A 21526-nucleotide genomic window follows, 5' to 3' on the forward strand; every position below is an offset into this window, starting at 1 on the left:
TGTCACAAGAAATTTATAGAAACAAGAAAGTAATTTTTTGAAAACGAATTAGTTTTTATTATTGTTGTATGTGTGGATCCTGAGTATTCTTTTGATTAACCAAGCAAGAAATAAGATTTATTATATAGTTAAAGTGTAGATTGAATTCAACAAGACTATATGGCATTCAATTCCAGCTTCTTTTAAATTAATTAATAAGTCATCATATAATGATTAAGTTCCTATATTGACAATAAAAAAGGTCAGATGGGTTTATGGTTTAGGTTTTTATACCTTATTTCGACCCTTTTTTTTATGGGATATTTTTTATGCTTGCCCTTTTATACAAAAAAAATTATAAAAATGTTATAAAAAATAAAAATACAAAAATTTGTTTTTGTATGGGCATATGAACACATCCCAAATAAAACAATTATACAGAATCAAGCTTTAAATACCAATAGAATATTTCGTCGTTATTTTGCTATTTTCTGTTGATGAATGTGCAGCAAAACATTATATAAAAAAATTATTTTTAATTAATTTTTCATTGCACTACCAAAAATTAATATATTTTTCATGAATAAATAATAGCTGAAATAAAGTTGACAACAAAAAAATATTTTGTTTTAAAAAAATTCATAACTAGAACCTTCTATTTTCTTGCTTATTTTTATTACCCAGTCAAACATTAAAAAATGATTTTCAACTCATTTTTTTATGATATATTTAAATATTAAAAAGTAAATTATTTTCTTGAAAATCAATTTTTTTTTTATAAAATTCATCTTCCAAAACTTAATGTACGACTTAAGCAAATATAAAAGAGACAGGTAAAAACATGATTTTTTTTTAAATGGTTGTTATGTGATATAATTATAAACTCTCATTAGTGCATTTTATAATTAATGTCATAAAATGGTTTGCATACATGCATGGTGACCACAATTGCCATTACAAATGATGAACCTTGTTACATTTTGACCTTAACTACTATTAGTCTTTAATAAATTTATTTTTTTCTTTCAAGATATTATCAATATTTCTTGGTTATATTATGTATTCACAATTAATAACTCGATATTAATTAATTTATATAAATATCAATCTATTAACCAGTAGATCTCTTGTATAGCAATACTTAGTTTTAATTTATACTTTGAAAAGATCAAATCCTTTTTAACATCTTCAGGAAAAGATAAAATAATATATAAAAAAATATAAAATATAACTTCATCAGTTCAAATAATATCTTATTAGTATAAGAAAAGATCAAATAACTTCATCAGTTCAAATCAGCATGGTAATACAGCTGTAATGCTTCATTAATTAATAATTATTGATATTAACTTAGATATAAAAGAAAGAAATCACAAAGTATATTAATTATATATCAGAGCTACGACGTCTTGCATGGAATGTAATATTTTTATTTTTATTTTTTAAAAGAAATTTTATTCATTGGCTGTATACGCATAATTATAGGTGGCGTTTATCAATCACATATAGCGCGATAAGGCGCCGGTGCCCACATTTATGACGTGGAAACGAATTGACGGCCACATATTTATATCTCTGACATCTTTTTAGAAAGCTCCAGCAATCTTGGCAATTCCTTGCTATTTTATTCTTCAGGCCTGTCTTGTATCCTGCTGTTATTGTCTTTTCCCTGAGCATCAACTCCATCTAAATAGGAGGGCGCATGCAGCATTGTGCGGTTCAGCTTTTCCAGAACCTTAATTTTCACAATATCTTGTATGAATTTTGCCTCATGTCCACAGAAAGGAAAAAAAAAAAAACAATTAGAAAACCCACATGTAAAAAAGAAATGGTTTGTCACTGCTTCATTGCTCTTCTTTATCTCTTTTGTCACTACTTGATTTCTTATCCCATTTGTCTTGCAGTTTTCCATTTCTGGATAGTTAAAGGAAAATACAAACTAAAAAGGATAGTTTTTATTAAAATCTAAAATATGATACACGTGGCTATGTTTATTCAGCCTAGCATCTAGTTTCTTTTCACTTTCTATTATTTTTTAAGATTGTGTTTTTTTGTCAAAGGAACACATAAAATAGCTAACCAAACTAGGAAATGCTGTAAAACTTCCTCTATGTTATTATTTTTTCGTGACATCGAATTAAGAAAACCAATCCAAGATGAAATTAAACAACTCCAAGCCCCTGCAAGAAACACAAAAATTAACCACACCAGAAACCGGGCAAGGAGATGGCAAGTGGGATGTGTATTTAATGACCACTGGCTCCTAGCTAACCAATCCAAAAAAAGGCTCGTTAAATCTTGCAAAGAAGCTCAATCTTAGACCAAGATGCACCCCCAAATGACCACTGGCTCCCAGCTAAGCCCAACCAAGCCATCACTGTTAAGGCATTTCAATAATGAAACCGAATAAAACTGATGCAAAGTGATACCCAGCTATAGAGAGTGAGAGATAGCCAACCAAGATTTGAGAAAGAAAGAGAAGAAGTGTAAGAATACAATGGATTTTTGATATCTTTTATTTTTTTAAAAAAATTAACTTAATTGATGGTTTATGGATGATAGGCGAGGATGGAAAAGGATTTATGGTTTGTATGTGAGGTTGGATAGTGGTTTGTTAGTTGTTAAAATATTTTGATGTATAATTTTTGGGTTAGTTTTTTTTTTTTTTTTAAAAAAAAAGGAATATAGATCTCAAAAATATTTGACTAAAAAGTATGGACATGTTTATATGTTTGGAATACATTGTATATAAAATACTTGATTCAAAACTATAATTTTTGGATATAGAATTTAATTAATTTTTTTTTTGTTTTTGAATGTTGATATTGGAAACAATATTTTTTAGCTATTTGTTTACAAGTAATTTGTTGATGGTAATATTAATGGAGTATTTACTGAAAAACATTCCAAGTTAATTTGATTAGAGGGCTATGCTATAGATATTTTAAAGATTTTCAGGGGGAGGAATTTGAAATGCCAAGTGTTTTTTTTTAATACCATTTCCTTTCAAAATTTTCAGGAATTAAATATATTTTTCTTAATTAGATACATATATTTTCTATATTAAATTGACTAGCTTATGTTTAATTTTATTAATACTAACATAAACATTTGAGGAATTTTGCCAAGTATTTGTTTACTGCTGTTTCCTTCTAAACTAAGAGGAATTGAATGAGAAATTTTATGGTAATCAAGTTGTATTTAGTGATATAATATTAGTTATTTATTGGAATTCACTTTATAGAAATAAAGAGATATATATATTTAGGAGAAAGAAATATTAGTTGAATATATTCTAATTATTTTTTGTGAGTCATGAATTTTATTCTCTCTCACTTGTATCTATCTTTTTTTTAAAAAAAATTCATTGATTAATTAATAGAATGTTATTTGTTACAACTTGAGTATCATAAAGTTTTTCAAAATGAAATATGCCAAAAAATCAATTTTCTTTTGTTAGATACATTTATTTTCTATATTAAATTGACTAGCTAATATTTAACTTTATTAATAATAATAAAAATGTTTATGGAAATTAATGTACATGTATTTGATAGGATTTAAACTTGAGACTTTAATCTAGTACTTAAATAATTTAATATACTATTTCATTTGATAGTTATAATTTTATAAAGTTAAATTTATTATTTTATGTATTTGAATATATTATTTTTTAATACATGTTAATATGAATGTTTATACTAAAAAAATAAATATCTTATAATCAATTAACCAAAACTAAGACCGAAAACAACATGTGAGTGAAAACATTATTTACTAGAACAATGTTTTTATCATTTTTTCCTTCCGAATAAAATATGCTGAACTTGTTATTGGGGTAAGATAGTCACTTTACAAGGACTCAGTGGTCATTATTTATTTATATAGGGACATATTGGTCTTTACATTTTAAAAGTAAACAATTAAATGATTGTATTACCCTTAAAGTCAAATAAAAAACAACTTATATGGAAGAGTTTTTTTTTTTAATCATTTCCAATTACCATGCACAATAAAATTACTCCACTACCCTTTGAACCAAAATTTTTAAAACTATCATCGAGGGACTCATTGGACTTTTTACCTTGTATTTTGTTTTTTGTAATGACCAATGTGAATGATGGTCAGTTTGGTCTTTTTTGTGTATTAAAAATAATTAACAAAAAGCTATCACTTGAAAATTACGCACTAGTGTATGTGAGGGAGGATAGTCGCGTTCAAATGGCGTGTATGTCCTCCTCTGTTAGCCAAAAATGATTTACCACCGTGACGTAGAACTACATAGTGGAGGAGTTTCTAATGAGGTGACACATTCATGGTGGTTCGCAGCAGTTAGGCGGTTATGAGACTTTTTCTTTCCCCCTCTCTTTTCTTTCTCATATTCTGGAGATTCGCATTGACCCAACCATATTTAAAAGGAGTCCTTTTATTTGTTTTGTATTTCAATTATAGTCATCATGCTCTTTATTTGTTTTAAATCTTTTTTTTTTTTTGCATTTTTCTTTTCAGTCTCATCTATTGGCAAAATTCAAAGGTGTTCTCTTATTTTCTATTTATTTTAAATTATAATCCTCATTCTTTTAATTATTCCTTTTTCATTTTAAGTTTTTTTTTCTCTTTGATTCATCCCTTGACATCGCAAGTTTACCATGCTAACTATGATTGGTTCGGGGCTTTGAAATTATTTTAATTTTATTTTTATCTAATTTAATTTTCATGCTTACAAAAGAAATGCACCTCCTTTAATTTTATTCTTTTGTTCTTTTTGAAAAATAAAATTAAGTCAGCCAACGCTAGCGTGTTTAGGTTCTCGTATGCTCGTGCCTCTTTTTTTTTGGGTTCATTGGTTTTGTTTTGTTCTTTTTTTTATTTTTTTCCTTCCAATTTCATCTTTTGATTTTATTTTTATGTTGATTTTTTGTTAGCTTTTTTAGTAAAATTTAAACAATTCTTTTGTATTTTTTATGGTGTTTTCTAATTAGAGTATTATTTAATTTAGTGTATGGCCTATTTTATTTTATTTTTTTAAAATTTGATGTGCTTTCAACCCCTTAAATTTTTTTAAAAAAACTAATTGTTTCATTTTTTTTCTTTTTCTTTTTTAAGTTTTTTTTCTTATTTGACTTAAGATATAAAACCCTCTTTTTGTTATCAAACTTTTTCCAAAAACAAAAATAGAGTTTTTTATTATTATTTCAAGTCCACACACCATCCTTATTGTTTTTTGAAAAAAAAAAAATTACGTGTTAATTTAGATGAAAATTATCCTTTAAAATTAAAAAAAAAAAACCAATTCTAAAATCTAATGGGGTTTAGGACTTGGATCTTACGTTTATCATGTTAATTCCATTTTATTTTTTCTCTTTTTTCAATTAAATTTTTTATTTTTAAAAATTTCTCGGGTTTTTTGTGGTCATATTTTTTTAATTTGATCCATTTATTATCGTTATCTATTTTTTATTGTCTCATTAAAATAAAAATAACTTATTTGATGCAGTTAGATCTATAATCCAAATTACAAAAGTTTCTTTTTTTTCTTTTAAAAAAATATAGTTTTAGTATCTGAAAATTATTAAAAAAAAAAACCTGATGACATAGAAGGATCCACAACTAATTAATTTAGATATTGTTTAAGTGTTAATGGTATATATAATAGCAAAATATTGGTTTGCATTCCTAGTGAGCATATTTTTATTTTTCATCTAATACAAATATTGCATTCTTAACTATCACATTTTTAGAGCATATTTAAGTATATGTACATCTTCAGTGGGTTAAGCTATATTTTCATTTCTTTCCTTTTTGTTTTTTTTATTAATTTAATTTTAAATTTCATATTATAGGGCGGACACGTATTCTCATAAGTTTTATCAGTTATTCAATGGAAGTCAAAACATAGTTGGACTTTACCCCATATACTAAAACATCTTGGATATGCGTTCTTGGATATGCGTTATTCATTCCATTGTTTATATGAACAGTGTAATATTTTTTTTATCATCAAATTTTTTTAATTATAATTTTATCCTCACAAGTTACATTATATAGTTTTATATGTTGAGATTTAGAGTTGAAAAAAAAAATTGAACAACCGATTACAAGACAGTCCATTCCGTATTTTTGTATTATTTATATATTTTTATATATTTTTTAGAAAACATAAATCAATTATATCAAAACAAAAGTAAATAACAAAGGCACTTTATACATAAAAAAACACAAAGATCCATTATGTTTGTAAAACAGATTGAAGATTGAATTCATAAAGGTACTTCAAATGGCAAATCATAACTGATTTTGATTACATAAACAACAAATACAGAGCAAGAGATTAATAAAATAGTCATCATATAAGGATACATTAATTTTATTTTATTTTTATTTTATAAGTTTTTTACTTTCTTTGATTTGACAGAATATAACCTTAGTTGGCAGTAAATTTCATATATCATTTTATATTGTCATGGATTCTTTTATAGAATTTTAAAGAATGTCATACTTGATTTATATTAGTAATAAAGGTTTATTTTCCTTAACTGGTCCAAATTCTGATTATATAAACTAATCATAAATTACCTTTTCTATTTGCAGTCCTAGCCACCATCTTACTGGTTATTTCACATCTTCAATACATCTTTACTTTCATAATAAATAAATAAATAAATTTTAATTCATTTATGAATCCGACTTCATTGGTTTGGAGCATAAATATAAAACTCAGCCCGACCTGGTGGGTTAACTCGAGACCTGGGCGACCCGGGGCCTTGGCTAGGTTTCAAATGTTCAAAACCCATGCTTGCAATTAACTTGGTCAAACCTGGATAACCTACCGGGTCAACTTGAAACCCGGGTGACCCGACATAACCAAAGTGAGACCTGATCTTTTTTTTATATATTTTTTTAATAAATCCAAAAAATATAAAATTAATTTGTGAATAGTTAGCCTCATATATTTTTTTACAGCACACATTTCTATGAAATATTTCTTAACTTTTTTATTTTTTATGTGGGATAATTAATTATATTTATAGCCTACATCTATATGAAAAGTTTATATATATATATATATATATATATATATATGTATGTATATATATATATATGTATGTATGTATGTATGTATGTATGTATGTATGTATGTATGTATGTATCCTTCATTAAAATGAAATGTTTAATAGTTTATTTTTTTAGATAAAAATTTGTATTTCAGTATGTAAGCTTAAAGATTAAAAATCTGTATTTGTATAACAAGAGTTTCGTTAAACTTCTATTAATAGAACTTTAATGCCATTAATTTAAGAAATATTATTATGAAAGTTAATTTATTACATCAATTATTAAAGTTCTCGAAAAAAACTAAATCTCAAAAACATCACTTCAACATAAAGATGTAGGCTTATGTACTTAGATTAGAAATTGTTACGCGCGCAGACACAAATAATTTATGCCCAGCTCCCTCGAAATTCCACTTCAAGAAACTCATAATTAAAAGTTCAAATAATTGTACTATAGGAAATAAGAAAGAAGAATGGGAATTTTCAATAACCCCTTTCACATTAACTCTGTCAAATCACTCAACTTTGGCTCAATATTATGGAACTCCAACTTGATAAAATTTTTTTGTAGAGATAAGGTTAAAAACATAAAATGCTGAAATTTTTATTTTTGAAGTATTTAATTCATAAAGTTTTTTAGATATACTAAAATCATAAAAATAAGTTTAAATAAGCTCAAGAAACATTAAAAAGTATAGTGTAAAAAAAACATATATATATATATATATATAGTTGTTGGTGTATTTTCTAACAAGTAGAGATTCTGATTATATAAATTGACCATGGATTGCTTTTCCATTTGCAGTCTTGGCCACCATCTTACTGGCTGCTGCTCATCTTTAGTAAATCTCGACTTCGTAAAAAAAAAAATTAAATAAAGTTTGATTCATTAATGAATTCGGCTTCATTTGAAAAACTAATAGATCAGGGATTGGTGGGTTTTTGAGAGACAATGCTATTCACTTCTCATATATTTTTTTCATCTTTATCAAAAGAACTTAATTTGGAGATAAGCATCTCTAGCGCAAACTTTCAGTAAGTATATTATATTTGGAGTCATATTCAGCAAATACGTTCATTGGCTTGAAAGGGCCGGATCCAGCTGGTAACCGGCCATGGAGATTATGCAGTGAGTTTAATGCAATCTACTGTATAAGTATGGCTTATAAATCCGATACCTTAAATCATGTACATAGAGAAGGAAATAGGGTGGCTGACCTTTTAAGCATAGCATGGTCTAGATAGGGAAATTAAATTTTTGGCTTGGCTGTCATCTTGATTTAGCAGACTGTGTAATCTCAAGCCACTTCCTTGCTGGCTATTTTTCCCATTTTATTAATTAATTAGGTTATCATTATTATTTTTTTGATACGTTATATATAGTATCATAGTGGAGTAATTTTTAGTGGTAAATTACTATTTAAACATTCTTGTTTATCATGGTATAGTTTTATTTTGCGCCTCCAAAATATATTATATCCCATAATGGTAAGAATTTGACGCAAAAAAAAAAACATAGCAATCATATATATATATATATATATATATATATATATATATATATATATATATATATATAGAATTTTATATATAAAAAAATTAATCTTTACCATAAGAAACCTAATTTTATTTTTTATTACTCAGTATTTGGATAATCAATACTAAATATCGCAACTCTCTTTGGTTGTATATATAATAGTAAAAACATCACAAACAAAGCTAAAAGAGTTCTAAATTAAATACAAAAAGAAAGAAGTATAATCAAGTATAGTTTTTTTAAAAAAATCATGAGGAAAAGGAGTTAAGAAGAGCTTAAAATATATCAAAGTCATGCAGAACACAATCAGTTTAGAAATTTGTTGAGATAGACTTCACATCAAGTTGGAGACCTTGATTTTGTGTTATCAGTATAGAAATTTGTTGAGACATTAATTAAAGCTAGCAGCAGAAGGCATGATCTTTAAACCTATCATGTCCGTACATACGAGATTTCACAGATATAAATATAAAAATGAAGTTGTTTTGGTTTATGTAAGTACGTATGTATCCTTCTTTCAATTTTAATGGCAAGAGTATCTCCGAATAGACTTCTATACTTTAAGAATAAACCCTTCTATGAATGGAGTTTAAGTATGATATCCAAATGATTAAGGATTAAGTAATTATTATTGCTTCTTGAGACTAATGCCTAAATGCAAATTTTATTGGAATTATATTGTGAAAGGCTATGAAAAGACAGTAGATATGTCTTTCCATTGTTCTTACAGTCACAATATTTTATTCTCTAAGAACTTATTGGACAATCATCTTCTCCATCAGAGCTGGGCATGGTTGATATTGTAAGCATCAGAATCATCAAGCTTCAGCTTAGCTAGTTCGCTGATATCATATGGACAAGCATCCTGTGGTGACTGACTTTTATATGCTCTTTTTCCAAAGGCCCAAGCTTTAGCTTCAGTAAAATGGGCTCCGTCCCAGTACACATAGTCACTCCTGTTGCTACATGGGACGGAGAGAGATGTACATGGGACTGAACCAGATTCTACCTTGCAACAGCTCTCACGGGTATATGTAAAACCTGCTAGCAAGAAAAAGTAATATTGGTATCAGAGGCGTAACAAAAAAGTCGTCTTCAACCGAGAGAGAGAGAGAGAGAGAGGGGATTCGTACCTGTATTGGTCTGATCATCAGAATCAATTTCATAAGAGTTTATGTAGGTAAACACAGCATCAGAATGCTTAGTATTAAGTCTATTGAGCAGTCCAGGAAGCTCGGCGTTGAAAAATTGAACATCACTGTTGAACTTTTCTACACATGAAGAAGATTCATCTACGTCATTGGGATGGTTTTGTCTGTTGTGCGGCATACATCCTACCCGAATAAGTCCGAACACAGCTATCTTTCTTGCTCCTGAGCAATACAGTTTCTGGCAGCAAGGGAAAAAAAACGGAATGAAGTGGGGGTCTTTGTTAGTTTCCAATCGCGTCAAACATTAATTGTTGTTTTACAAGAGACATTAAGTAGGGCTAACCTCCAGCTGAGTTTCATAAGTTTCAATAAGAAGTTGAGCAAATTTTTCAGGAGTATATTGCTTGCTGCTATTGTACTCTTCCTTGAAATAATTGTTGAGGTAGTCGTTATGACCCATATCAGACACATAGATGCATTGGCTCAAGTACTTCCTAGCAACTTCCTCGCTTCCCAAGATTTTGGAAATTCGTGAAACCGTGATATTGTGATTAAATAACTGAGCATTCATTGTAAATAGTTCTCCCTTCACATACACAAAAGAAACATATGAATAGTTAGCGTTGCCAAAGCATACAAGATTACGCAAAATTCATACGGAATAATACAAGGTTTTAGTTATGAGAGGCATATGATCAGTAATCACCGCAAGAGAGCCAGTATAATCAAGGATGCCAGCTCCACTAGATCCATAATTTACACCATCTAGAAAATTAGTGCAACCTCCGACACCAAAGTCCGTAATGTAACTGTCGAAACCTAATTGTTCAGCTGAAACAAAAGAATAATAATTAAGATCATAACTGCCCACATTACTAAACTCGGTTATGTTGAGACCGTTGTAAATTTATGTTTCAAGTTATACAAGAAACAAAAGAATAAACCTAATCATCCTCCTTCTACTAAATTATGTAAATTTCAGCAACAAAAACATTAGTACCAGACTTAGCAAGATTTCTAATTGTAATTTAATACAACGGTACTCACAACTATCTAGTGAGAACATATTTATTTTCCATTAAAGAAAACTAACACACTATATTTTGTATTATAAGAGAGGAGAGAAAACTGCAGACCAATGGTGTCAGCTATGTTGAGACCGTTGCTGCACCTTCCTGAAGCCCCAGTATCAAAGTCTATCCCATAAGGTAGGTAATTAACTTTAGCTGCATTGTCAAGGTAGTTATTGTTTCCGTTATCAAAGAGAGAATCTCCAAAGACGAAGTAGCAAGGAACTTGAGGTACAGCCTTTCCATAAGTCCAGTGTTGCCAGTTTGACACCAGCAACACCACGGACAACACCCACAATGCCTTAAGCCCACTTTCCATTGACAAATAAAATGAAAGAAGGAAACAAAAACAGTAAATATAGAAAGAAGGAAGAAGTGCGTAGCTAGGGAAGAGTGCTTTGAAGTAGAACGAACCAGGCCTATTTATAGAGTAGAGATCTAGCTAACCAGTGCATCTTGTAAGCGTGTTCTGTTGTATGCCACCTGTTTTTTTCAATCTAATTAGTTTACAATGTAACAGTAAGTATCCTTAAATCTTGTCACTTGTAGTATTTCTTAGAATTGTGTGGTTTCTTAGGAGTTTCCTTTCTCCTTCTAACATCAATTATCTCATACATTCCATACATTCTCTTGATGTCAAATGAGTACCTTTATTCTCTCTACTCACTTTAATCATTTTTGCTTCTTTCCTAGAAGGCTAGCTTACTAGCCTTTTTTAGCTTTCTTAATGCAATAATTTTGAACGATTTTTTCTTTTTTGAGTTCCATGATAAATATAAGTTGATGTTGTTTTACTTTTTCAAACTTCTCTTCAGAATCAAGATCAGTAATTGAATACGGGATCATATTTGTTCAAATAACCAACTAAGCTATATTCCTTTAAATAGTTTTTTTTTTGTTTTTTTTTTCAAAAATATTTTTATCTCGAGTAACATCATCTAAAATAATGTAAATATCTAAATACTTGATTTTAAAAATATTTTTCAAGGTTTCAATGTATCACTATCAAAATTAACATAATACATTCTTACTCCGTTATGGTTATAGTGCACTTTGTTTACAAAGTCTTAAAATAAAAGTCATAATTTCTATGCACTCCTCTAAATCTTGGACTATCCTAACCAAGCTAGTCAATGTTATTTCTAGTTCTGTTCTATAAAAAATTCATGAAAATAGCTTTGCATCTCTTCTCGTTTATTGATGGAGTTAATTAGATGAGCGGACAAAACAATATACATAAGGATAATTTTAAAGAATTAGAGCTTGTAGTTTGTTTCATGCATGTACCATATATATTGTTAACACCATCATATCCTTGACCTCGCATATTGAGGATATACAAGTTATATCGAGGAAGCATATCGAGAATTGTTTTTTATGATATTGGTTTAAATACTTTGTTTGTTAGTCTGATATTTTGGATGATGGTTTTACAATTTTTTTTGGAGAGATTTAGCTATCATTCAATTTACAACTGATATTTAACATGAGTTATAAATAAAGCAGTCGAACTAAAGTTTAAATTTGTTAGTTTCTAAAATCTAATTTCTATTAGAAGTTTCATTTCTTATTGTTGTGTGCAGATCCTGAGTGTCCTTTTGATTAACCAAGTAAGCAAGGAATGAAATTTATTATATAATTAAAATACAGATTAAATTCAACAGAACCATATGACATTTCAATTCCAGCTTCATTTAAATTAATAAGTCATAATATAATGATTAAGTTCCTATATTAATAATAATAAAAAAAGTCAGCTAGGCTTCTGGTTTAGGCCTTTATACCTTGTTTAGAACTTTTTTTATGGGATATTTTTTTATGCTTGCCCTTTTATACAAATTTTTTTTATAAAAAACATAATAAATTAAAAATTAAAAAAAAAAACAAAAATGTGGTTTTGTATGTGCATACACATCCAAAATAAAAATGTTTGTGCATTTCTAACAAAAAAAAATATAAAAATAAAAATGGTTTTTTATACGTTTCAAAAATACAAAACATAGATTTGTGTTTTCTTGTATTTGTGGATTTGCCATGAACATTAATATTGTTTTTTTTATCAAAATAATGTATCAAAATATTAATTAGAATCTCCATATTTTAAAATATTCGCATATTAAAATATATTGGAACGAACTTATCGATCATTTATATATCACGTGGAAAATTTATTCGTTAATTTTATTTCCCTGCATGTTTTCCACATTTCAAGTATTATTTCGCTTACATATTCAAGCATTCTGAATTAGCTTAATTATCTTAATCACATACTTAATGTGAAATTAATTACTTAATTTTAAAGAGTTGGTTTAGTGGTTTTTTAAGTTGAGAACTTAGACTAGCATCCAGAAAAATTTATTCATCAAATACATTAGATTAATATGAGAGATGCTTTGAGATTTTTCAAAGAAAAAACTTAATATTGCTTAATGTAATATTGGTCAGAGTAACTTGATATAATAACTTAAAGTTGGATAAAATATCATCAGTACTTATAACTTAAAATCACATCTAATGGATTACAATAGTTGGATAAAATAAAAACCATAATGTTTTTTTTTTTTTGGGAAAGTCTAGTAAATGAACAACCGGTGAATTTATAAAATTAAAAAATATATGTTTTTACTAAATAATGAATAGGTATTTATTCTTTGTTATAAAATTGAACACTCTTTTATACAGGGTGTTTATTTTGCATAATATTTTATATAAAAAAAATATTTTCTTAGTTTTCCATTAATTATTTTTCATAAAATATTTCATGGTTAACTTTTAAATTTAATTCTTGTAAATATTTTCAACTTATGAAGGTTTTTAAAATATTTTATAGATAATAATTCATTATCAATATCATCTAATAATACAATTATTATCATCTCACTACAATGACCTCTACCACTCCTTTACTTTTACCCTACCCCAGCCATCAATGCTACCGCAACTATTGATATTATTATTTTATCATCTAAATATGTCATATTATTTTACTACCACTATATTTTTATCATATCATTATTTATAAAAAAATTATAAAAATACTATCCATATAAAATGCTTTATAAAAAACTATTTTATATGTAAAATATTTTATATTGGTAAAAACAATTCTCTCTTATATCAAACATTTAAAGTCACAATTACATAATTACATTGATAAAAAAAATTCACAATTGCAAATTTAATTTATATTAACTACTTGGATAAATGATTTTTTTCATATATAATTCAAATAAATTAAAACACCAAGTTACAATAATAGCAGTAACAAGATGAAAACAGTGCACACGTAGAAAAAAATAATAATAAAATACATGAAGAGAGAGAACCAAAATTAAAACACCAACAGTTTTTCTATTTGCAACCAATTCAGCTTGATTCGAATACATTACTCTGATCATGATTGAAAATAGTTATTTCACAATACAAATTCCAAAACTAATTTTTATTTAATTATATGTAATTAAAAAGTATTTTTTAAGAGATTTAGATTTTGAAGAAGAAAATATATTTTTTAAATTGAAGTCCCCATTCCTTATTTATAATCTTTTTTTATGAAAAAGATCTTTTTATTAATTACATTATTTTTTAATAAAAAGTCAAAGTAATTAAAATAAATATTCATAACAATCTCAATACTTTAAGAAGGGAAAACTTTATTTATTGGGGAAAAACTTTCATTTCCTTTTTTTTTTTATAACTCGGGGTATTTGAGCCAACTTACGCGTATCACGACTAATCCCTAGATTCACTGAACATCCTGCAAATCCAATAAATAAGTAAGACATCGCGGGAATGATAGATATTAGGGGTGTTCACAGTTCGGTTCGGTTCGGTTTAGACTAAAAAAACCAACCGAACCGAATTACATTAATTTTGTGAAATATTAACCGAACCGGACCGAAAACCGGTTCAAACCGAACCGGTCTGGTTCGGTTAAATCCGGTTTTTAAGGCAAAAAAACCGGGAAACCTAATCCCATCATCCAGATTTTTCATATGATAAGGAGAAAACACAGGCACGGAAAGAAAATCGATTTTACAGCTATGGTTTCCATTGCCACTAGTCCCATCGATCTCAACCATTATCACGAATACTTACCACAAGAAAGACAGCTAAGAATGAAAAGGGAGAAAAGATAAGAACAAGAAAAAGATACAAGAAGTGACAAAGATGCGCAAAGATATTGTCGGTAGCTTTGTTCTTCTCCTATGAAGTATATATATAGCAAGTACAAGCTACAATAAATTTTCAAGTTACAGAGGCTTATAAATATACAGAAGCAAGGGAGATAAACAATTGTTAACTCCTATTTTCTTTACTATGTTTTCGTTGAAGATCGTTGTACATCAATGTTCTTTGGATGTGAATGTGCTGTTGAAAAATATGACCTTCGCATTGAAAGCTCATTCAACAACCCACTGGAAAGGAAGATTGGGAAACTGAGAAGGAAGATTGAAAATTAATTGAGAGAGGGGAAGATTGGGAATTTTCTTTGGAGCAGGCGGCGGCTTTTATGAGAGGCAGGAAGGTTATATTAACTGTTAGGGTTGGGTTATAATTTAACTATTTATACCTCAAAGATTTGTGTAACTTTTGGTTGTTAGTGGGTCCGGTTCGGTTTGTGCCGGTTTCTGGTTCAAAACTGAAACCGAACCGGACCTGTTAAAATTTTTGGTTTTAACAATCGGTTTAATCAGTTTTTCATTTCGGTTCGGTTTTTTCGGTTAATTTTTCTTCGGTTTTATCGGTTTTCTCGGTTAATCGGTTATTTTAAACACCCCTAATAGATATACACAAAAAAAAATCAAACCTAAATATAAAAATAAAAATTTTCCTAACATGATTGCTAGGTCACGAACTCAAGTTACTTTCATTTCCTTATTGTTTTATTCATTGGCTGTGTGCGCATTATTCCAAGTGGCGTTTATCAATCACATATAGCGCGATAAGGCGCCGGTCCCCACATATTAGAATCTCCATATTTTAGAATATTCGCGTATTAAAATATCTTGGAACGAACTTATCGATCATTTATCACGTGGAAACGAAAATTGAGGTTGACAAACTGGCAATTACTGCTATTTTAACATCTTCAGGCCTGTCTTGTATCCAGCTGTTAATGTCTTTTACCTTAAAGAGGGCACATGCAGCATTGTGCGGTTCAGCTTTTCTCAAGCCTTAATTTCCACAATATCTTGTACGAATTTTGCCTCATGTCCACATAAAGGAAAAAAAAAAAAAACAATAAAACAATTAGAAGACCCACATGTAAAAAGGAATGGTTTGTCACTGCATCATTGCTCTTCTTTATCTCTTTTGACACAAGAAAGGAAACCTTTACTTCTTTCGATTTTTATCTTAAATAATTGACACAAGAAATTTATAGAAACAAGAGAGTAATTTTTAAAAAACCAATTAGTTTAGATGTCAATAATATGTTTAAAACCAAATTATAAAAGTGGTATTATTTTTTTTCTTTCAAATAATGTAGATCTAAAGACAAATAGCATACTAGTTCTAACATTAATTTCATGTGTGATAACGATAACTATCATGAGTTTTCATATGACAATAATTTTACCGAGGCTTATGATGTAGAAGATGTTAAAGAATCAATTTAATTCAATAATTTAAACTGTCAGGTGAGATTACATGATATAATTTATATTATTCTTTGAGCTTGAAACTTGCACAGACTTACATTACCTTATACTTAATTTTTATCAATTCAACTCAATAATTTAAACTTGCACAGACTTACATTACCTTATACTTAATTTTTATCAATTCAACTCAATAATTTAAGCTGTTAGGTGAGATTACAGGATATAATTTATATTATTATTTGGGCTTGAAACTTGCATAGACTCATATTATCTTGTGCTTATTTTTTATCAAATAAATGGGGGATGATGAGATTTGAACCCGTGATCACTTGGTCATCAAGACTCTGATACCATGTCAAAGAACTAATTCAATCCAATAACTTAAACTGTTAAGTAAGATCTTAAGATATGATTTGTATTATTTTTTAACAGAAAATGGTAGCTTTTCTGAAGGAGCTGATGTCTCTCCAGATTAATGTAACCAAGCTAATGAAAGTGCAGGCACTGACCCAACATTTCAGTGTTCCGAGTACCACCTAGTTTTTTCGTGAAGAGTTTGTAAATGAATTAATAATAATGTTCCATTAACTTTTGTTCCATTTACTTTGGTTCCATTGACGGTAGAGAGGACCTTTGGATTAATAACAACAAATTGAAAATGTTTGAGTGGAAAATTAGGTGTACTATTTAATTAGGTGGAAAATGTTTCTCAAATTAATGATAAAAAAAATTATTGTATCTTATATTTTGGGAGAGATTTAGCATTCAATTCGCAATTGATATTTGGCATGAGTTATAAATAAAGCAATTCAACTAAAGTTCAAATATATTAGTTGCTAAAATCTAATTTCTATTAAAAGTTTTAGTTTTTATTATTGCTGTGTGTGGATCCTGAGTATCCTTTTGATTAACCAAGCAAGAAATAAGATTTATTATATAGTTAAAGTGTAGATTGAATTCAACAAAACTATATGGCATTCAATTCCAGTTTCTTTTAAATTAATAGGTCATAATATAATGATTAAGTTCCTATATTGACAATAAAAAAGGTCAGATGGGTTAATGGTTTAGGCCTTTATGCCTTGTTGCGACTTTTTTTTTTATGGGATATTTTTTATGCTTGTCCTTTTATACAAAAAAAAATTATAAAATTAATGTTATAAAAAATAAAAATATAAAAATGTGTTTTTGTATGTGCATATGAACACATCCCAAATAAAAATGTTTGTGTATTTTAACAAAAAAAAGAGCAATTATACAGAATCAAGCTTTAAATACTAATAGAATATTCCGTTGCTGTTTTGCTATTTTCTGGTGATGAATGTGCAGCAAAACATTAAAAAATATATTCTTTATTGCAATACTAAAAAATAATATATTTTTTATGAATAAATAATAGCTGAAATAAAATTTACAACAAAAAAATATTTTGTTTTAAAAAAATTCATAGCTAGAATCTTCTATTTTCTTATTTATTTTTATTACCGGCCCAATCAAACATTAAAAAATGATTTTCAACTCATTTTTTTGTGATATATTTAAATATTAAAAAGTAATTTATTTTCTTGAAAATTATTTATTTTTATAAAATTCATCTTCCAAAACTTAATGTATGATTTAAGCAAAACATGATTTTTCAAAAATGGTTGTTATGTGATATAATTATAAACTCTCATTAGTGCATTTTATAATGTGATAAAATGGTTTGCATACATGGTGACCACAGTTGCCATCACAAATGACCACAGTTTTCCATTTCTCTTTCCATGTTGATGACATTAATTTTCCCAAGAAAGGCCACACAGTTGAACTCAATTGTTCAGCAACCTAGCTGTAGTGCTTTGAAGTCCCAAAAGCGAAAGATCAATCCTTTGTTTTAGGGCCTGTCCAGTCTCCATACTTTTAAGAATTATATCGATACGGTTTTCAAAGATCACTAGTTCGAGTGTTATAAACTTAGGGCTGCTGAGAATTTATATTGTCTTTTCCCTGAGCATCAACTCCACCTCAATAGGAGGGCACATGCAGCATTGTGCGGTTCAGCTTTTCCAGAACCTTAATTTTAGAACCTTAATTTTCACAATATCTTGTATGAATTTTGCCTCATGTCCACAGAAACGAAAAAAAAAAAAAAACAATTAGAAAACCCACATGTAAAAAGAAATGGTTTGTCACTGCTTCATTGCTCTTCTTTATCTCTTTTGTCACTGCTTGATTTCTTATCCCATTTGCCTTGCAGTTTTCCATTTCTCTGTCCATGTTGACGACATTAATTTTCCCAAGAAAGGCCACACAGTTGAATTCAATTGTTCAGCAACCTAGCTGTAGTGCTTTGAAGTCCTAAAAGCGAAAGATCAATCCTTTGCTTCAGGGCCTGTCCAGTCTCCATACTTTCGAGAATTATTGATCAGTTTTTCAAAGATCATTAATTGAAATATTACAAAATTCAAGTTATTGAAGATTTATATGATCATTAACTTTAAGATTTCAGAAGATTAGTTGAGGTACGTGTAAGTTAACAATAACTCAACTTAAAAAAAAAAACTTATATCTTAATTTAAATTAGTCTCGTAAATATTTTGATTTTCTATTAAATGCACCTCTAAAATCATATTATTTTTTTAAATAGTATGCCAATAATACTAAATACATAAAATTTGAAATTAAATGCTTAACTTCTTTCGTTTTTTTATCTTAAATAATTGACACAAGAAATTTATAGAAACAAGAAAGTAATTTTTTGAAAATGAATTAGTTTATATGTCAATAATATATATGTTTAAGACCTAATTATAAAAGTGGTATTATTTTTCTTTTCAAATAATGGAGATTTAAAGACAAATAGCTAACTAGTTTGACCAATAAGAGACAACAAGAAATATTTTTCTTAAAAATGCATCAACTCAGTGGAGGATAGTATGCTTATAAAAATCCAAAAGACAAAGACCTAGACTCGAATTTAAAAAACTCTACTAGAAATTTTATCTTTTTAAATCTAATTTGTAGGTACGATTTTTCTTTTTTATTGGAGATTTGTAACTCAGGAGTTTTGGATGTGTTCAATAATGGAGTATTACTCTATTTTTATAAAAATAAAATAAAAAAAAAGAAAACATGAAAAATAGAGTTTGTGTTCAAATTCACTCTTTCTACTCTTTTTTCCATTGAATTTGATTCACGAGTTCCTAAGTTTATGGTTAACGAGGAAGACTACCCTTGTGGATTTTCTGACATTGATTTCATGTGTGATGAAGATAATTACTGTGAGTTTTCAGATGGAAGAAACTTTACTGAGTAGTATGATATATCACATATTTTATGCTTTAAAATTTTTTATTTTTTTTTATTTTAAATTAGTATTTTTTTAGTATTTTCAAATAATTATTTTGATGTATAAATATAAAAAATAATTTTTAAAAATAAAAATAATACTATTTTAATATATTTTTAAATAAAAATATTTTAAAAAAACTTCATTAAAAAAAATGATTTTTCTAAAGTGGTCGAGGATTTTACAGATTAGTGAAACCAAGCTATGAAAGTGCAGGCACTGACCCAACATTTCAGTATTCTGAGTACCATCTATTTTTTCGTGAAGAGTTCTTAAATGAATTAATAATAATGTTCCATTTAACTTTTGCTCCATTTACTTTGGTTCCATTGACTTTCGATCCTAGGTAGAGAGGACCTTTGAATTAATAACAACAAATTGAAAATGTTCGAGTGGAAAAATAGGTGTACAATTTAATTAGGTGATGTTTCTCAAATTAATGATAAAAAAATAGTGTATGTTAAAATATTAAGAATATCATAGAAAATTGGACGATTTCTACGTGTTTATTTTTCTCGAAATGAAAAACAATATAGTATATATCAACATATTTTTTAGTTTCCTGGGTTGGAAAAATGTTTTAAAACTTTAGAGATGAACATGTTTTTTGACTTTTTATTGGGAAAAAAAACTGAAAAAGTAAAAGAAAAATTATTTTGCAATACAGGCACTATGACTCCAAATCTAGGAGATTATGTCATTTAATTAAAGGTATAGAAATTGAGTTTTGTTATTCAAAGAGAAAACAAAAATTAAAACTAAAAACAATAGATGCAACCATACCATATTCTTTCCATAGCAGCTCCTTCTACAGAGCCTCATTCCCTCCCAAAGCTGACACATAACATGAAAGAAGAGCTTAAAGAGAGTTGAAATAGAGAAGAACTCGTGAGCATATTTCCATGGCTCAGCCATCCCACAACAATTGAAGAATCTGATTCCACCAATCCAGTTTCTTTTCACTTTCTATCATTTTTTAAGATGGTGTTTTTTTGCCTGTAATCATGGTGGTCAATCAAAGAAAGACATAAAATAGTTAACCAAACTATGAAATTCTGTAAAAATTCCTCTGTGTTATTATTTTTTCGTGATATCGAAGAAAACCAATCCAAGATGAAAATAACTCCAAGCCCCTGCAAGATACACAAAAACCACACCAGAAACCGGGCAAGGAGATGGCAAGTGGGGTGTGCATTTAATGACCACTGGCTCCCAGCTAACCAATCCAAGAAAAGGCTCATTAAATCTTGCAAAGAAGCTCAATCTTATGCCAAGATGCACCACCAAATGACCACTGGCTCCCAGCTAAGCCCAACCAAGCCATCACTGCCAAGGCATTTCAATAATGAAACCGAATAGAACTGATGCAAAGTGATACCCAGCTATAGAGAGTGAGAGATAGCCAACCAAGATTTGAGAAAGAAAGAGAAGAAGTGTAAGAATACAATGGATTTTTAGAATCCCCAAATTTGTTGAGACCTTAATTGGTAATGTAGAGAGGGGAAAAGCCGAAGTGAGTCAAAGAAAGATAAGCTTATCATGTTCACATATGGGACTTCACAGATATAAATATAAAAGTAAAGTTCTTTTGGTTTATGTACTTTCATATGTATCCTTCTTTTGATTTCAATGGCAGGAGTCTCCGAATAGACTTCCATAAGAATAAATCTCTCTATGAATGGATTTTATGTATGATATCCACATGATTAAGGAATTAAGTAATTGTTATTGTCTTCTTGAGGCGAATTCTCTTCTAGCAGGCATCATTATGAATTCATTAATTAAAATCATAACAAC

The 21526-nt window shown here is 28.3% G+C and overlaps 1 protein-coding gene across 1 annotated transcript; it reads right to left on the reverse strand.

Annotated features, from left to right (window-relative positions):
- Positions 1-9216: 9216 nt before the first annotated feature.
- LOC7488951 (GDSL esterase/lipase At1g29660) lies at positions 9217-11195 on the reverse strand. Its single transcript, XM_002324998.4, has 5 exons — positions 10859-11195; positions 10429-10553; positions 10066-10308; positions 9705-9960; positions 9217-9612 (listed from the first exon to the last, which is right to left on the reverse strand). The coding sequence occupies exons 1-5, from the start codon at positions 11109-11111 to the stop codon at positions 9350-9352; spliced, it is 1140 nt and encodes a 379-aa protein (XP_002325034.2). The 5' UTR covers positions 11112-11195; the 3' UTR covers positions 9217-9349.
- Positions 11196-21526: the final 10331 nt, after the last annotated feature.

Source organism: Populus trichocarpa, chromosome 18, assembly GCF_000002775.5.
Source record: "Populus trichocarpa isolate Nisqually-1 chromosome 18, P.trichocarpa_v4.1, whole genome shotgun sequence".
In the NCBI taxonomy this organism is placed as follows: domain Eukaryota; kingdom Viridiplantae; phylum Streptophyta; class Magnoliopsida; order Malpighiales; family Salicaceae; genus Populus; species Populus trichocarpa.

Bases quoted from the DNA above. Each gene is read 5' to 3' on its own strand.
- LOC7488951 (XM_002324998.4), bottom strand. From the start codon at position 11,111: ATGGAAAGTGGGCTTAAGGCATTGTGGGTGTTGTCCGTGGTGTTGCTG. The intron at 10,309-10,428 runs GTGATTACTGAT...GTGTATGTGAAG, and splicing joins ATTATACTGGCTCTCTTGCG to GGAGAACTATTTACAATGAA. The intron at 9,961-10,065 runs GTTAGCCCTACT...CCTTGCTGCCAG, and splicing joins CTTATGAAACTCAGCTGGAG to AAACTGTATTGCTCAGGAGC.